Here is a 20079-nt window from a genome sequence, read left to right as displayed (position 1 = left end):
ATGCTCTGTGTACAATATTCCACACTAAGTACATTCCAATGTCCCCCATCACATTTTTAAAAAATTATCCTGAGAATTCACTCTGTGCATCTGTTTTCCTGGGGATAAGATTTGCTCCTATAAGCCAATTTGATATGGTGGATGAAATGCAAGTGCTGCTATAGTTAAGACTGTGTGAAAGTTTCCATTATATAAACTCCTAAAATTCCATGGATTAATAAACCTGAAATAAAATCCCCTCCAGGCTGAAATTTGGTATCTGAGTCCCCAGAAAAGGGAACAAGGGAGAAAAGGGTATTTTTTCTTTAAAGCTGAATTTTAATCAGTTCAGCCATTTGTTTTTCTTTTTAAAAAAGTCATTTGGAGTCGACACCCATAGGGCTTATACAGGCAGAGCATTCACTGTAGTCAGTGAGAGTTTTGCCTGGGTACAACTGTAGCATCTGGCATGTAACAAAAATGACCAACTTGCTGGCAGTGGTTTGTAAGTGTGGCTTGCCAAACAGCACGACCAGGATGCTGGGGTGGGGCCTGGAAATCAGCCTCCTGCTCTGTGCAGTCATGGAACTTAGCCAGACCATCACAACTTGTGGTTCACACCACAGCCACTGGACTAGTGAGCATGAAAATGATCCTCCAGCACCTGCCAGAGGTTCATCAGCCAGTTCCTTGCCACAGTGTAAGTATCTACATTCCTTTGCAGCTCTAAGAGGGCTCCCCATTCTCCATTATATTCTCGCTGGAGCTAGTTCTATGCACCAGCTAACATAACTCAGCAGGAATTAGAGTGAATCTTAACACAGAGAAGCCCTGTATTTTTCTACAGGATCTCTGAGTCTATTATTCTAAGACACCTTCCCTTTCCCCCTGAATCTGAGAGGGAGTAGATGTAGTGGGCCTTTCAGACAGGCAGGTGTATCTGATCCACCCTCTGCAAGTATGCTGCCAAAATGAACCAAAGCAATGTGAGCATGGCACCTACGCTTATTAGAAGGGTAGACTACCAAACCAAGAAGGAGATCAGCTCCCCTGACGCAAGATGCGTAGGCAGGCGGCCAGCACCTAGAGCTCTCCAGGCATATTTCATCCTCTTCAACACTGCCTCTGGTAACTTTAACCCTGAAAAAATGGCCAGTATGAAATCCTGATTTTGTTCTTCGTGAAAGAGATTCCTGCAAAGCCACAGGCCAGCTGAGACGTGGTGCTATGTTCAGCTGCAGGTTGGTGTTAACGTAAAATGGGAAGAATGACTAAAAGCAGAGGAAAGCTTCCTCTCGTTATATCTGTCCAAACGAAGTGGGCATATGCTAAGATCTTTAGACGAGGATAACCTGATCATCACTGCATTCTCGCTGCCTAGCCTAATCAGGAGGCTCAGACAGTGCCAGGAACTGCTGCTAGGACAATCTGTAAACATTTCACCAACAAAATCCACAAACATGGAAACCCACAGCCTTTATCTGAAGGGCAAGAGAAAATTAGCTGCACAAAGGGGCAAAAATGAGTTTAAGGCTTCCCTATCATTTTGCTGTATCCTACAGAATTCCACAAGTTGCAAAAATTCATTGCTAAAAATTATTTTCCTAGCTTTCTCTAATGCGAAGAATAGCCATCATAATACAAATAGATATCAGCCAACCAATAGTGCCCCATCCTTCCCAATTCACCTGAGAGTTGTAAAACCCAAATCCAAATCTGGAACATTGACATGCTAACATTATTGATAAAGAGTAACATTTCCCCCCAATTTGTCCAACCCCCTCTGCCCTCTCCCCACAAAAAACTAAAATACAAAAATGAATGTTAATATAAGCAGCCACATGATACCTATGGAGTATTTTCTATTCCAGTTTTCCTGGTTAAATGTGTAGCTTGGTATGATACTGTCATATTCTAACATGTATGCCATGAAGGGCTTGCCCACGTTGCAAAGCTAGCATGGGTAACAGAATCTTTACATTTGCATTTTCTGCTTTTAACTGTGAAATCTTAACATTGCATTAATAGTTCTTTGGCTTCACTTGAAATTATCTTACTTTACGCAGATCAATGTTAAAGCATCATATCACCTTTTATAAAATGAACATGTTAGGTAAATACTGTACCTTTGTAATTGCAGTGAAAACTTTTTCCAGAATAGCATTAGGTTGGGCTTTCTGTGGTCCATTGGCCTGGACTTTAAGACCTAAGGCACAGGGTTTAGCTATAAACCTACAAAAAAACAAAGAGGAAAGAAAATCAAATGAGATTCTTCAATTATTTATTGCAGGATCTGTTGTTATCATCAGTGACATGCCATAAATGTTAAAACATTAAAAAGAAGTCATGGTCCCTGTCCTGAAATTTCTACGTCAGACAACTGCAATACACAGAATAATAGTGCAAATGCAAGTATGTAGAGGTGTATGCATCAATGGAAGAAAACATCACAGAATAAGAGCGTTTTAAGGGGGGATTTGAAGAAGGAAAGGTAACGCCATCGAGTACGTGAAATGGGGAGTTGTTCAAAGCACTGGCGGGAGGCATGAAAAAAAGACCAGAACTAAGAGTGGGAGAAGGATCATCAGAAAAGAAGAGCATACAGAAAGAGCAAAACACCATGAGGAGACTGCTGTGTGCAACAGGCATGCGAAACATAATATTTTCTCCCCCACCTTACTGCCTCTTTAATTAACTAGACCCCAGGTTGGCTAAGAACACAGAATTGCTTTTGTGCCCTGTGTCAGACACAGCTTTTAACGTCTGACAACCTCAGACTTGCTTGACCAACACAACTCAGTAAATACCAACATAATCTACAAACATAAGTGATTTCATCTAACTCAAAATGGTTTGGGGCCATTTCTTTGACAGTTTCCAGTAAAAAAGTATATCCTAATAACTCTTCTGCCCGTGCATGGATCTTCGGCACAGATCCACAAAAGGTAAAACCCAGGCTGGCCTTAAGGAAAATGGCTCCCTGGGTGCCCTTTCTTTTAGTTTTTGAAGAGCAGCATGGGACACAAGGCATGAGGACCAGCTCCTGGCCCTGGAGCTTGGCTGGGCTGCACAGGGAGGAGTTTCTGAGCCTGGGGGCTCCCCGAGACATAGAGCCCCCTGACCACCTACCAGGAGGAGAGAGGGTGCATAGCCACCATCCCTGCTGTGGGAATGGGGGGGCCCTGGGGCTTTCCCACTGGCTCCGCAGGGACGAGCCCTGCTGCCTGGACCTCCCCGCCAGGCTGGCAGCTCTGGGCGGCATTGCCCTCCCCCCCGCCTGGCTGGCCAGGGTTCCAGTCCTGGGCTTGCCCACACTCACCCCTGCTCTGGCAGCCCAGGAGCACCCACCTGACCATGTCGCCCACCAGTAAGGCTGGCCCTGGTTAAAACCAATCAATAATTCTGCATAGCTTATAAATAGTTCCTTTTACATAAAACCCATTTTGCATAATATACATAAAGATTAGCTATGTAGCTCCATAGCTAAGGAATGGGAACATTCCATGTATTTAAGATAAATTGTTCATATTAATGAGTTCTACTAATGGAGTTTCTTACATGGCTCAAAGTTCATCTCCTCCTACAAGCTCAAGTCCAACTGTTAACATGCTCAGAAAGACGACAATTATATATACTTTATGATTAGCTCTGCATTTCACCTAATAACATCCTTGCAAATAAAGAGGAAAATATTCCTAGAGTTATTCCATTGCTCATACAAGGCTGCATTAAGTCATCTGGCTAAAATCCAGGCACTGAAAAATGTATCCCAGTGCAAAAACACTACTTAGATGGATTTCAGGACACTACTTAAATGGTTCAAATGTAAATCACAGATCTCAGATTGTAAGCTTTCTCTTAGATTGTAAACTCTTTGGAGCTGGGATCATTTTTTTGTTCTGTGTTTGTACTGCACCTAGCACAAATGGGGCCTGGTCCATGACTGGGGCTCCTACGCATTACAATGATACAAATAATAATAAATAATTGAGGTAAGAGCTGTATTCCACTGCCCCTCACCAAAACTATCCCATTCCCCAAGCTTCTAGCTGCTTTGTGTTTGAATATACTGAATTGTTCTCAGTTTCCCTTTAAAGACTTTTCATAATATCCTAAAAATTCAACAAAGTAACAAAAAACAGCACACTAAATAGATAAGAAATAGCTCTGTGTTTATACCCCTGAATATGATTGCAGACTCTCACGAGCAAATGTGGAATTCTTATCAATATTTAAACACCATGCAAAGACTGTTTTGAGCAGAAATTGTGTTTTCCTAAAGATAACATAGATGATGAAGAATAAATCTCATTGCACTGATCACAGCAATGATGTTGGTTAAAGAAAACAGATTGGTTTCATATTCTAGTTCAACCTTTAATAGGTTCACAAGTTTACAGCATGTGCCTCCTTTAAAAAAAATCTAAAGTAAATAGAAAGTGAGTCAGAAGAAATATGCATTCAAAATAGGTTGTTTACATTTACACTTTCATGGTGCTCTGAGGAACAGTTCTGTCACAAAAAATTCATATTTCATCCTGCAACATTTGCATCTGAAAGCAAATGCTAGAGTCTGAAGTCATTTTTGGTAGGTATTCATGGACTTAAAAGAAACCCCCAGTGTGGTCACTTAATTTCCATATTTTATAATTTGACATGCATTTTCTCTTATATTTATTAGTTTGGATAAAATCTGAATCAGTTGTAGGAATCATGTTCTAATCATATTGCCAGTGGCTGCAGCATCAACCCGGAGGAGACCAAGGCTACAGGCAGTGTAAATACATTGCCTTAGGATCTGATCCCTCAACAGAGGAAAAACAACTGAGGAGAGTTGGCAGTTTTTCAAAGGGACACTATTAAGGGCCCAAAAGCAAGCTATTCCGCTGGTTAGGAAAGATAGAAAATGTGGCAAAAGACCACCTTGGCTTAACCACGAGATCTTGCATGATCTAAAAAATAAAAAGGAGTCATATAAAAAATGGAAACTAGGACAGATTACAAAGGATGAATATAGGCAAACAACACAGGAATGCAGAGGCAAGATTAGAAAGGCAAAGGCACAAAATGAGCTCAAACTAGCTACGGGAATAAAGGGAAACAAGAAGACTTTTTATCAATACATTAGAAGCAAGAGGAAGACCAAAGACAGGGTAGGCCCACTGCTTAGTGAAGAGGGAGAAACAGTAACAGGAAACTTGGAAATGGCAGAGATGCTTAATGACTTCTTTGTTTCGGTCTTCACCGAGAAGTCTGAAGGAATGCCTAACATAGTGAATGCTAATGGGAAGGGGGTAGGTTTAGAAGATAAAATAAAAAAAGAACAAGTTAAAAATCACTTAGAAAAGTTAGATGCCTGCAAGTCACCAAGGCCTGATGAAATGCATCCTAGAATACTCAAGGAGCTAATAGAGGAGGCATCTGAGCCTCTAGCTATTATCTTTGGAAAATCATGGGAGACGGGAGAGATTCCAGAAGACTGGAAAAGGGCAAATATAGTGCCCATCTATAAAAAGGGAAATAAAAACAACCCAGGAAACTACAGACCAGTTAGTTTAACTTCTGTGCCAGGGAAGATAATGGAGCAAGTAATTAAGGAAATCATTTGCAAACACTTGGAAGGTGATAAGGTGATAGGGAACAGCCAGCATGGATTTGTAAAGAACAAATCATGTCAAACCAATCTGATAGCTTTCTTCGATAGGATAACGAGTCTTGTGGATAAGGGAGAAGCTGTGGATGTGGTATACCTAGACTTTAGTAAGGCATTTGATACGGTCTCGCATGATATTCTTATCGATAAACTAGGCAAATACAATTTAGATGGGGCTACTATAAGGTGGGTGCATAACTGGCTGGATAACCGTACTCAGAGAGTTGTTATTAATGGTTCCCAATCCTGCTGGAAAGGCATAACGAGTGGGGTTCCACAGGGGTCTGTTTTGGGACCGGCTCTGTTCAATATCTTCATTAACGACTTAGATATTGGCATAGAAAGTACGCTTATTAAGTTTGCGGATGATACCAAACTGGGAGGGATTGCAACTGCTTTGGAGGACAGGGTCATAATTCAAAATGATCTGGACAAATTGGAGAAATGGTCTGAGGTAAACAGGATGAAGTTTAACAAAGACAAATGCAAAGTGCTCCACTTAGGAAGAAAAAATCAGTTTCACACATACAGAATGGGAAGAGACTGTCTAGGAAGGAGTATGGCAGAATGGGATCTAGGGGTTATAGTGGACCACAAGCTAAATATGAGTCAACAGTGTGATGCTGTTGCAAAAAAAGCAAACATGATTCTGGGATGTATTAACAGGTGTGTTGTGAGCAAGACACAAGAAGTCATTCTTCCGCTCTACTCTGCTCTGGTTAGGCCTCAGCTGGAGTATTGTGTCCAGTTCTGGGCACCGCATTTCAAGAAAGATGTGGAGAAATTGGAAAGGGTCCAGAGAAGAGCAACAAGAATGATTAAAGGTCTTGAGAACATGACCTATGAAGGAAGGCTGAAAGAATTGGGTTTGTTTAGTTTGGAAAAGAGAAGACTGAGAGGGGACATGATAGCAGTTTTCAGGTATCTAAAAGGGTGTCATAAGGAGGAGGGAGAAAACTTGTTCACCTTAGCCTCTGAGGATAGAACAAGAAGCAATGGGCTTAAACTGCAGCAAGGGAGGTCTAGGTTGGACATTAGGAAAAAGTTCCTAACTGTCAGGGTGGTTAAACACTGGAATAAATTGCCTAGGGAGGTTGTGGAATCTCCATCTCTGGAGATATTTAAGAGTAGGTTAGATAAATGTCTATCAGGGATGGTCTAGACAGTATTTGGTCCTGCCATGTGGGCAGGGGACTGGACTCGATGACCTCTCGAGGTCCCTTCCAGTCCTAGAATCTATGAATCTATGAATCTATAAAACAGCAAAGTCAACGGGAGTTTCACCATTGAGTTCAATGGGAGAGGAGAGTGGAGCTGTAGCTCTTCTGCCTTGACTCATTTTCTACTTGTAAAATATAAGTTGTATATCTACAGTGAAGCATTTATCATTTACAAGAGATATATTAGAACTGCTCCAAAGCCTTTGCCAGAGAACTCATTCAAAACCTTAACAACAGACTTGTAGGATTGCGCTTGGAGGGTCAATAGCACTGGTGCCACTGAAACATCAGGCTTTCAGTCTGTACAGGCACTGCCCATGGTGTAGATTCCTGGGGCAGAATGCAACAATGGTGTAAACTGCTTGGAATAAATGCAACTGCAGCCATGCTGGTAATACTTGTGCATGGTTACAAACAAACACTAAAATCCTCTAGTCTAGACAAATATTTAGATGGTCAGATATCAGGTCATTTAGAACGTTATAGGTTAAAATTAGGGCTGTTGATTAATCGCAGTTAACTCTCGCGATTAACTCAAAAAAATTAATCGCGATTAAAAAAATCAATCACCATTCATCACAGTTTTAATCGCACTGTTAAACAATAGAATACCAATTGAAATTTATTAAACATTTTGGATGTTTTTCTACATTTTCATATGTATTGTATTCTGTGTTGTAACTGAAATCAAAGTGTATTTTTAATACAAATATTTGCACTGTAAAAATGATAAACAAAAAAACCGTATTTTTCAATTCACCTCAGACAAGTACTGTAGTGCATTCTCTTTATGGTGAAAGTGCAACTTACAAATGTAGATTTTTTTTGTTACATAACTTCACTCAAAAACAAAACAATGTAAAACTTCAGAGCCTACAAGTCCACTCAGTGCTACTTCTTGTTCAGCCAACCGCTAAGACAAACAAGTTTGTTTACATTTACAAGCGATAATGCTGCCCTCTTCTTATTTACAATGTCACCAGAAAGTGAGAACAGGCATTTGCATGGCACTTTTGTAGCAGACATTGCAAGATATTTACGTGCCAGATATGCTGAACATTCGTATGCCCCTTCATGCTTCGGCCACCATTCCAGAGGACACGTTTCCATGCCAATAACGCTCAAAAAATAATGTGTTAATTAAATTTGTGAATGAACTCTTTGGGGGAGAACTGTATGTCCCCTTTTCTGTTTTACCAGCATTTTACCATATATTTTCATGTTATAGCAGTCTCGGATGATGACCCAGCACATGTTGTTCATTTTAAGAACACTTTCACTGCAGATTTGACAAAATGCAAAGAAGGTACCAATGTGAGATTTCTAAAGATAGCTATAGCACTCATCCCAAGGTTTAAGAATCTGAAGTGCCTTCCAAAATCGGAGAGGGATGAGGTGTGACGCATGCTTTGAGAAGTCTTAAAAGAGCAAAACTCTGATGTGGAAACTACAGAACCCGAACCACCACCAAAAAAAAAAAAAAAAAAAATCAATCTTCTGTTGGTGGCATCTGACTCAGATAATGAAAATGAACATGTGTCAGTCCGCACTGCTTTGGATTGTTATCGAGCAAAACCTGTCATCAGCATGGACGCATGTCTCCTGGAATGGTGGTTGAAGCATGAAGGGACATATGAATCTTTAGTGCATCTGGCATACAAATATCTTGTGACACCGGCTACAACAGTGCCATGAGAACGCCTGTTCTCACTTTCAGGTGACATTGTAAACAAGAAGCCGGCAGCATTATCTCCTGCAAATGTAAGCAAACTTGTTTGTCTGAGCGATTGGCTGAACAAGAAGTAGGACTAAGTGGACTTGCGGGCTCTAAAATTTTACATTGTTTTCTTTTTGAATGCAGTTTTTTTACATAATTCCAAATTTGTAAGTCCAACTTTCATGATAAAGAGATTGCATTACAGTACTTGTATTAGGTGAACTGAAAAATACTATTTCTTTTGGGGTTTTTTTTACAGTGCAAATACTTGTAATCAAAAATAAATATAAAGTGAGCACTGTACACTTTATATTCTGTGTTGCAATTGAAATCAATATATTTGAAAATGCAGAAAACATCCAAAAATATTTAAATAAATGGTATTTATTATTGTTTAACTGTGCGATTAATCACTATTAATTTTTTTAATCGCTTGACAGCCCTAGTTAAAACCAACAGAGAGCTAATGCAGAATACAGAGAACTTGTCTCATATGAGAAACTCCATCGAGAAACTCCACGTAGCAGATGTGCAGCCACATTCTGGATGAGCCTCATTTCCCAAATGGTTTTAAGGTGCAGCCCAAGTAAAGAGTCTTGCAGTATTCAAGCTCAAGGTGACAAAGGCATAGTTGACAAAGGAAAGGGGAAAAAAGGTTGCATTCTCTAGCCAGACACAGATGGAATAAAAGCAATGCTGACTACCACTTATCTGATCAGCTAAATGCAGTTGAGGATATAACAAAACTCATGTGGATATTTATTTCAGAAACTTTATTTCCCACCTCTAATATATGTTTTTAAAGCTTCTGTAGACATCCTCTTATTTCTTGCTAAAGATGCTACTTTTCCGAGAGGCTGGGAATCTTAGCATCTGAATTCAGGAATTATACTAAAAACCATTTAAAATTAAAGAAATTAATTATTTTGATTGCCCTAAGAGAAGGCACAAAACCAGATGAGATTAACTTCACAAGAAAACCAAAGGGAAAGTCAATCAGCATCCAAGCTAATTTTATAAAACCCTTCAAAAGAGGCATCATTTATAAATAGAGACAAAATAGAGAAGGACTGTGGGTGGAATCAAAATAAAAAGAATGAGACAACTTTTTCACTTGTCAGGCTCACAAAGGAATACACTCTGAGCCTTAATTGCTGATGGCAGCATCCAGAGACACGAAACTAAGTACAAATAAAAATAAGTTCATTTCAAAGACAGATTTTCTAAACATTTGAAAAGTTATTTTTTCCCTTCAGTAAAGTCTCTTGGTTGATTATAAGTGCCAAAGCTGGCTTTTCACTACCTACCTCTCAGGTGCGTGAAGAAATGACATTGTTCTGAGATAATGTAAATCAGATGGCAAAGTATTGCACTGCAGAGAGTATATGACGCAAAAATGTGTTCAATTTGTAAGAGTCAAAAGCTGGTTAAAATAGCCAGAGGGACTAAAACTTTACAAGGTGTAACTCTAGCAAGCTTCATACCGATATGATCTTCACAGAACTCTCTGTGAGCCACTTGGAAATACAATCTTAAAATGACAGCCTTGCTAATTAATATGCTGGGGGGAAATATAGTAAAGGGCGACCAGATTATTAGCCTAAAATTAAAAAAAGAGGAGCCTAACGTTCAGTTACGTGCACTGTCCAAGACAGGATATATGCTCTAGATCAGGAAATTTTCTTTGATCTTTAAAAACAAGGGACTGAAATAAAGGGAAAAAATACATTTCTACTGTGCTTATTACAGCCACAAAAGAAACAGGAACTACTTTAGGAATGTGTTCAGCCCCCATTACTGCAGTGTCTGAGTGCCTGACAAACTTTCATAATTTCCTTAGCAAATACGTAATTTCTATAGCCTCTATTGGTTTCATGCCTAAATTCTATAGAACGTTTCCACAAAGGACAGCAAGACATTCTGGGAAGTTGTACAGTGTACACAGTCTGTTGCTGTCTAAATCACTCAAGGCATGGTTTGCTATTTGGCTGCTACGAAAGCATATATGGCAAAAAGTGAGTTTGTTAAAGCTTAAAATTACACGATGGTCTCTATCCTGGCATGGCCTCGTTTTTATTCCCCTGCTCTTGAGAAAGTTAAAGCATGTTTATGAAATTTAATAATGGATTGTTAATCTAAAATTGGGGACTAAATTCATGTATTAAAAATGGTAACATGAAGGGATTACTGCAAATCTAACAGTAGTGTTTTGCATTGCATACCTGCAATGTTAAATATTTGTGTACAACAATCCACATGTGTGCAGGAAGAGCTGGGTGAATAATTGATTTTTTTATAAAAATACTTGAATAGGCTTTGGGACAGAGAGAAAGTAAGAATCACTCTACGGCATGTGATTAGGGTTAGGGTCCTACTGCAATAAGTATTTAAATTATTACAAAGTAGAACAGCTTCAACGGAAGAGATTAAGAAACAGGAGCGCCAGAAGTCCCTAGAAATGTGTGGGGGGGGGCACCAGTGCCCAAACCATGGCCCTGCCCTCTCTCTGCCTCTTCGTGCTGAGGCCCCACCCACACTCACTCCTCTCCCCCCATCCATCGCTCACCCTTAAGGCAGGTAACAAGTGGGAGGGCATATCCCTCCCACGTTTTAAAATGATGGAGCCATGGCCCTCTGCCCCCCCGTTCCGGCACTGCTGTTAAGAAAGCCCTAACCCAGAATAATCTATAGCCCAGTGGTTGGGGCACTTTCCAAGTTCAAAACCCTGAACAACATGAAGAGGAGTGGAAAACTGAACACAGGTCTCGTACATCCAAGTGAGTGTCCTAACTATCGGGCTAAACGTCACAAGGTAGGCAGTGTTGTTTCTTCCTTCTCCTTCTCCAGGCATTTTGTGAATCTAACCAATAAAAACAAATTTGGTTGAAAACTATTTGGCAAATTCATGAAGAGTTTTGAATCAACCAAAACTGTATTTTTCAACAAATACACTATTCATCCAAAATTTTTCACCCAGCTATGTGTGTGCACTTTACTCATGTGCATTTGGAGCATCTAGTGACATTTAAGAGCTTTTTACTGCAGTGTTTTGCTACCAAAAAAAGTCAAGGAATTCAAACTGCACCTCTCTCACTTTTGCCTCCATTGCAGATTATGCCCTGTTTTCCAAGGTTAAAATGTTTATAAAGTTTAACCAGTGGTGTCCTAAATTTGTGCTGTCAACTGCCTTAAAAAAAAAAAAAAAAGCTTTATCAGTGATCTGCATGTCATCACTATGTTCTTTATGATAAAGCTTTAACCTGTATTCCTAAACCAAACATCAGAGTTCAAGCTTAAAAATTCTAATGCCAGTGTTTTCCCAAATGAATGTATTCTGTTATTCAGTGAAGGCAGATTCTGCCACTTTTACAACTGCTGTGTGGTACCTTACTCCATAAGTACAGTAGAACCTCAGAGTTATGAACACCAGAGTTACAAACTGACTGTTCAACCACACACCTCGTTGGGAACCAGAAGTATGCAATCAGGCAGCAGAGACCAAAAAAACGAGTACTGTACAGTACAATACTGTGTAAACCGTAAACTACTAAAAAGGGGAAAGTTCTAAAAAAGATTTGATAAGGTAAGGAAACTGTTTCTGTGCTTCTTTCATTTAAATTAAGATGGCTAAAAGCAGCATTTTTCTTCTGCATAGTAAAGTTTCAAAGCTGTATTAAGTCTATGTCCAGTTGTAAACTTTTGAAAGAACAACCATAACGTTTTGTTCAGAGTTACGAACAACCTCCATTCCCGAGGTGTTTGTATCTCTGAGGTTCTACTATAATTCCAATAAGTCAGTGGGATGACTCAGAGTCCGGTACAGTGCAATGCGAATAAGACATCAGAATCTAGCCCACTCTCTCCCTTCTTTTAATCCTGAGAGTCCAAGGTAATTGCAAGCCAAATTCTCAATTCAATTAATGTCAGTGAAGTTGCACTAGGGTAAATGAAAGGAGAATTTGGCCCATTATGTACCAAATTAAGCCTCAGACCAGAATGGAGGTGAAACCACATTTAAACCGAGTCCAGACCATGGATTCTAACTTTGTTTTAAAAGCAGTCTGGCTCATTCACAGTAGCCAGCCGAACTGTTTTTACTCCGTTCAGATAATGCAGACCTGAGCTCAGTGTACAGTGTCTGAGTGGGAAGCACTCGGCCTCTGCATTCCAAAATTATTTTGCACTCAGTTTAAATATGTCAAGTATTTTACAGGTACTGTATACCACCTGAAGGCAGCCCCAGCTTGCACTTTGACTCCTATGTAGGTGACATCTCATAGCTATTTACCATAGTACCAAAAAAGCTTTACAGAATGCAGGAAATAGAAGGGACATAAAGTGACTTTGAATAGGTCACATACTCCTAACAAAACAGCATCATTAATATCTACTGTTCTTATACACACCCAGAATACCTGCAGCAAAATTAGGATCTTCACTAGATTATGAACATGGGGAAATATTTCCCCAGAAGAAAATAAACAGAATTGCATTTGATTAACTTCACTTTTCAATAACTCCTTCTCATTTTTGATCTTCTTGCACTTTAAAATTGCTGAGCTAGAGGAATGAAGTTCTGGTTTTGAGAAGGGGGGAAAAGAAGCAGAAGGAAGGAGGGAAGTGATTGCTTTCTCTTCTTTATGTCCTTGTTCATTGCTGCTCTGGAAGGAGCTAAATAAATATCACTTTCCCTTCACAGACTATAACAGCCACAATGCTTGAATAAGGGGAGACAAGAATGTCTTCCTTGTCAACAGACAGCAACCCTGCAGTCTGTACTCTGTCAAAGCTCCCCCTGAATTCACTGAAAGCTTTGCCTGAATAAAAATTGGAGAATTGGACCCTTAAATAACAGATGCCATAGCCACATTTTGTATTCTGAAAGCTGCTTTTCCACAGTCTTATGATTACAGTGCATGTCACGGTGATAAACATCCCTCCTGGTGACCTGGAGAGATATCTCTAAAAAGTTCTTCTGCAGAAATATGAATGGACCAGTTCCTGTGCTGATGTAAACTGGTATAGTCTACACCACTGAGAATCTCACCCAATGTCACTGCACAAAGAACAAGGTTTTGTTTTTAAAAACAAACAGGTATGCCTCACCATAAGGATATGGTTGGTTTATGTGAATCTCTCTCATTTCCTTCTACTGGGTAACAGTGATCCTTATTAGTTGCTCTAACCCCTCTTATCTTAGTGCCACTTATCGCCACAAATTACATGATTTGAATCCCAGGGTTAACTAGAAATGTTCGTATTGACCCTCATAATCCTTTGATACTGATGTTCATTAGCAGTAGCAAAATCTGTATTTAACAAATAATTTTAGATAATCAAAGGGGAGAAGGGAAAGGCCTGGGGAAGAAATATCCTGATTCTTCCAATATGATTTTCTGTAACGTATTAAACTACAGACTCATCTGTTGATGGGGCTTAAAGGTTGTCAAATAAAATGAATCTGACTTTATGGAGCACTTGTTCTTCCAATGCCTATACATAATACTCATAAAACTTCCGTTACAAAATGTGACTTGTGGCAGAGAGATGTTTTATTGTGGGATCACAAAAATTAAGATCCTATCTTGAAGTACAACTTCCATTTCAGACCTTCCAAGAGCTATAAATGATTTCACCACCTGACAATCTACTCATCTTTAAACAATTTTGCAAATATGGGGTTATTGATGAGACTGTTTATGCAATGCATCTAGGTCAGAGCCCTGCATAAAACAAATACTATATATTGTTAATTGCTCTGCAGTACATACAATTCATCTGCTGCCATGAGGGGTCTAATTATGCCAGTAATTTCATTCAACAAAGATACATTTTAATGGTATTTTCAAGTACCCAGGTAACACTTTCCCCTAGCTTTCTGTAGGTGGGACACAGGGCCAGTTTTCACCTACAGATCTTCCATCTGACTCCATATGTAGTTTTTCCCTGTACTTGCAATTAGGGGATTCCCAGATGGTCCAAGGTACAACTCTCCCAGACCACATTTAGGGCAAATGTACTGCCTAACTACACAACTCTATGGTTAGACAGCACGTCAGGTTGGTTTTTTTCAATTCAAAACTCACACACCGAGGTGTCTCTTTAATTAAACTAAATATAAAGCTTCCTATTATTGTACTTATTGTTCCATATTGTTCTTGTTGAAAAACATATTATCCAAGTTCCATAATATTAGTATTTCTTTAAAAGAAGGGATGTGACAGAAGAGAAGGAAGAAAAAAGTTCTCCAAACCAGGATAAAAAGCTGGGCATATTTCTTAGGACTCTCTAGTTACAATAAGGAAATTAAGAATTCCTTCATTACCAATGTATGCACTTTAAATGTTAGTGGCATAACATAAAGCTCTCTTGTAGGATCTTGATACAGTGCTTCTAAAATTAAAAATAAAAATAAAAAAAAAACAGTAGCCACCTGTAGTCAATGTTCTGTACACATGGCCTTTTTGGAGTTTATCAGCAACATTAAAGATAGAGGTTAGATCCTGCTAGTCCAAAGGTGCTCAAAAATGATCTCTGACTTTTTTAGCAGTGTAGGTTCTATGACAATTATGCTGTTTGCATTCTGTCCAGTAGAAGGCAGTGATAAAATATACACTAGCAGAGCTGTGCAAATGTACATTATATAAACATTTTATTCAAAAAATTCACATACGGATAGTTTATATAAATGGGGGACTGAAGAAAGTATTCAAGTAATTTGAAAAATAAAACAACTTTAAAAAAAAAAGACAATTATTAGTTGACCAACTGTACATGTTACCCAGTTTATAGAAAGGGGTTTTCTTTAAACAATCCAAAATTATTGTTAATTATTGAACTAATTTGTTCAGGTTGTACCTTTTTCACTCTACGTGTCCTATTCATACCCTCATCCATTTAACCAGAAATCTAATGTTTTTATTCTATGGCACAAGATACCAACCCCAAGATTTTTACACAGGAAAGTTGTGACCATCCTTTCTCCATTTTAACTATGGAGTAAACCAAAGACATGCAGGACATTAAGAAAGAGTCCTAAAAATGGAGGAGCAACCAACTTCTTTTTCAGACTGAGATATGAGATGGAAAGTCTACTATAAATTAATTAGCACATTACTTTTCAGTGCCAGAAGACAACACAGTAGCTATTATCTAGCTCTATTGTATTTCCTGCCACAGACTGCAACAAAAACCATCCACTGAATTCGTGTTCAATTAATGTTACAATGGGTTTGGGACCAGATTATACATGTAAAAAATTCTAACCCCATATTAGACTCTTAACACATGAAAAATCATCTTAAATATATACAATTTTAATCCTGTGTTTATCATTATTAAACCTACCATAAGAGTCACAAGCATAATGCAGAAGTCTCAGCAGAGAGAGATAAATAGAACCAGGAAAACAGTAGCAATTGGCAGCATATATATTTGGATTTTTTTTTAAATGGACTACTCCTAACAAATGATAAAACCATAATTCCATTTACAGACAATATGTTTTGAGTGTTGCTCCGTATGGCAGGAAGGTTTCTGAACGTTGTTCAATTTTTAATTTAAACCTTTCAATTTAACTAGACTGAGACAAGTGACCTATCTGCTCTGTGACCTTGAGACATCTCCCAGGAGCTCAGAGATGTGAATTATTTTCAGTTTCTGATTTACTAGTGTGATTTCTTAGTCTCCCATGAACTTTTTTCATATCTCCTTCCTGTCTTGGTAAAGTAATGACACTTTTGGGGGGGGGGGGGGTCTAGCTATACTGCATTTCAATGACTAACATTTTATTCCTCTAAAAAAAGTATCTTTCCATAAAACACAGCCCCACTGTATCAATACTGGGTAACACTCTCTGTTACCCCATTTGTGTTAAGCACAGAAGGCATGATTCTCCCATCAATTATACCAGGTTTGCATCGGTTACATCAGCATCAGCAAGAAGAGAATCAGACCAGTACGTTTCTGATATTTTTATGCAATGCATTTGTTGAACACAGTTGGAACCACTCCATCTTGACTCTAACTCCTACGAATAAGGGACTCCTCGCTCCTCATTACCGGCCAAATCCTCTTAACAGAGCCCACAGCCTGAAAAACAGGCTTGTGCTGTCAGGGAAATGTCTGAGCCCAATCTGAAGTAGCCAGCATGGAATCACTCTAAGGCTGCTACTGCAGACTTCGGGCAGGAACAGGGACCAAGCCCACTGCTCCCCCTATGCAGAGTTTGGGGCCAGTGGATCCATGCTATGCATAAATACACGGGGCATGGCCCAGGTTTGCAGCATGCACTGCTTACCAAGTCCCCAAGCACACTGTGAACATGGTATTTCCATGATGGTTGGGGCCTTCTACACCGGCCTGGTCTACACTACCCGCCGGAATCGGCAGGTAGAAATCGACCTCTCGGGGATCGATTTATCGCGTCCCGTCAGGACGCGACAATCGATCCCCGAATCGACGCTCTTACTCCACCAGCGAAGGTGGGAGTAAGAGCCATCGACGGGAAGCCGCGGAGGTCGATTTTGCCGCCGTCCTCACAGCGGGGTAAGTCGGCTGCGATACGTCGAATTCAGCTACGCTATTCGCGTAGCTGAATTTGCGTATCTTAAATCGACCCCCCCTGTAGTGTAGATGTAGCCTCTCTTAGAAAAGGCCAGGGGATTTTGCCTTCTGCAGATGCATTAGGAGAATTTGTTTGAGTCTTCCCTGAAATGCATCGATCTCCTCCGCTGTGTAGTGAACTGTGACTACATACAAGGACCAAAGACCAGCAAGGACCAGAAACCACCAAAGTCACAATCCCTTAACACCTGCACTATGGCAGTAACTCTACTGATGATTAGCAAGTTAAAAGGCTGCAAAAGTTGCTAAGGCCAACCAATAAAGGAAGACATAACACAAATTAAGCCACTGTATTACAACTAAACAACCCTGTGTAAAATGGACCCTTTGTTAAACCTCAGATTATTTTCTATACAGGGTTTGTTTTCCTGAAGAGTAAGGAGAAAAAAAGTACATATGGGAAAGCAACACTCCTCTCTCTCTCTATTGCTATTTTGAAAAGACATATTGTCCTTTCCAGAGATGGATCAGAGCAGATTTTCTCTCCTCACTTGCATTCAGCTCTCTAAAGAGCAGATTGCTTTCAGGGATATGTAATTGATGATATTCTGACTTGTCAGGATGTTTTGTTTTATAAAACAATCTGTTCCATGCAACTAACGAGGGCACATCTATCTAAATTACTCTAGCTTCCCAGATGAGCCAAAAGCAGAGGCGGCTTGTTTCTGAACAGATATTCAAGATTGGAAGTTTTTCTAAAAAAATATGCTCTAGGAATTATTTTGAGGAAGTGCTATGGCCTGTGTTACACAGGGGGTCAGACTAGATGATCACAATGGTCCCTTCTGGCCTAGGAATCTATGAACGATATCTACGACCTAAACAGCGATTTTTTTTTGTAGCCGACCCATTTAATTCAATAGGTCCCAATTTGAAAATGTTTCAAAACGTGTTTGTTTTTTTTAATGTGAACAATAAAAGTCCATTCACCAGGACTCTTCATGAGACAAACTTAGCAGTAGCGTAAGTCCACTGACTTCACTGGAGTTGTGCCTGCTTATCCAGTGTTAAATCTGGTGCATGATGTTCTGATGCTCTCTACTTTGGTATAAACAACAGGTAGTACCTGTACCCCCCTGTAGCTCAGGTGTGAGCCCTAGCCTGGTTAACTCAGCCTTCACCACTCTCAGAGAGATACGCTGAGTTCCTTGCAGTTTACTATGTGTATTGGGGAGCAGGATGCAACTTTTGCATGCAACATTTAGAAACTATGGGTCTGTCTGTCTACTCGGGATAAACAATAAGGATCCCAGCACACAATTCACAGAGCACAATTCACGACTGCCCCGATGTTCTTGGGCAGAATGCAGTATATCCATCACCTGACTGGTGCTGACTTGTGAGACGTCCTGCCCACGCCAGGAATGGCACTAGTTCGGTGAGGCGTGAAGTGATTCCTGCGTGTACACATTTTGGGAAGAGCTTTGAGATCCTTCAGAATAAAGAAGCTAAGGGGCAAATCCTTTCTCTACCCCCATGGATTCCAAGGGCCCTACCTGCGGCAGAACCAGGGTTGTCCTGCTGCGCAGAGGGGGAAGAATCCAGAGATGCACATAACAAAGATGTACTCCCCACAGTGAGTGCCAACCACTCTCCCATTTGGGGGCAGGACATGGGGTTAGAGATGAGGACACTGGGGGTGGAGGTAATCAGCAGCTCCAATGGCTACTGCAATCCTGCGAATGTAGCTGTGGCAGTGGAGAAGCTCAGCTGCCACTCTGCCAGGGAAAAGGATTCCTCTATCCATCTACAGTTGTACCCAGCACACAGCCTGGTTACTTAGATTTTGCACTGGGCATTGGATTTGGCCCTAACAATTTAGAGATCATGTGTGTTATTTGGAAAACGTACATCCTTTTCTCTGAAATTAGTCACCGGTTCGGTGCACTGCTGCATGACTGCAGTCTGCCTCTTTCATACAGAATGAGAGAGGAGCACGGCACTGCGCTGGAGGGGGAGCCCATGAACCCCTGGGGAGATTTCTCCACCAGCACATTGAAGGCAAACTTGGGCTGATTCCTCTGCCTCTGACTGAGTTTTCCATTCTCTGGTCTCTAAACCATCCCTGTCAGAGAGGATGTCTCCCTAAGGTTCTTACTGAGACTTCTGGAGAGCAAAATTTGTTTTGACTTTGGAATGGACAAGATTGCATCAAATGGCAGGTATCTTACATAAGTTTCCCAGGCCAGTTACTCCACCGCACCCCAACAAGGTCTTCACCGCACATCCTCCCGTTCAAATTATGCAAGCTGAACACTGTGCTATTACTCCATATACACTGTATAAAGTACAGGGACAAAGTATAAGCATCTTGAGCAAAATGCAGCTTAATACCTTTGTTTGATGCGTGGCGTTTCCTCCCTCCTTGGTCAAGGTTATAATAAAGCATGTGTGCTTAAATGGGGGAAAGCGGGGTCCTTCTGGAAGAGCACTTATACTAGGGCTGATGAAAAACAACAATTCCATTTTACAAAGTATTTGCAGGTTTTGAAATCTGTTTTCATTCCACATAGGAACAAAAACGAGGCCTTTCAAAACATGAAATATGAGAGCACGACTCATTTCTCTCTCTGGTTCTCACCAGAAATGCTATCCTGAACCTCAAAACCATTTCCAACAACACTTCATTGAAATTGATGCATTTCCGCAGAACATTTCAATTTTTACTAAATGGGATTTTCCAGTGGAAAAGTGTTCCGTCCGAAAATTTCTGACCAGCTCTCACTTATGCCTCTGCTTATAAAGGCTGGTGGGGGGAGGATATATTTTGTGGGAGTCCTCTCAAAATACTGATAGCACAGCACATTCTTAAAAGGATACTTCACTTTTTATTTAGCAAACACAAATGTTTCACCTAAGGGTAAGACCTCATCAGGAAAAAAAAT

General features: G+C 40.1%; 1 protein-coding gene across 2 annotated transcripts in view; it reads right to left on the bottom strand.

Annotated features, from left to right (window-relative positions):
- The window catches only part of CERS6 (ceramide synthase 6), a 217515-nt gene that overhangs the window by 141836 nt on the left and 55600 nt on the right, over nt 1-20079 (bottom strand). For both annotated transcript variants that reach the window (XM_065413633.1, XM_065413634.1), the window contains exon 2: nt 2106-2211. In XM_065413633.1, the coding sequence (XP_065269705.1) occupies nt 2106-2211 (106 nt within the window). The remainder of the gene's footprint in view (nt 1-2105; nt 2212-20079) is intronic.

The sequence above is a fragment of the Emys orbicularis genome, chromosome 11, assembly GCF_028017835.1.
Source record: "Emys orbicularis isolate rEmyOrb1 chromosome 11, rEmyOrb1.hap1, whole genome shotgun sequence".
Lineage (NCBI taxonomy): Eukaryota > Metazoa > Chordata > Testudines > Emydidae > Emys > Emys orbicularis.
This window is presented reverse-complemented; position numbering and strand designations above follow the sequence as displayed.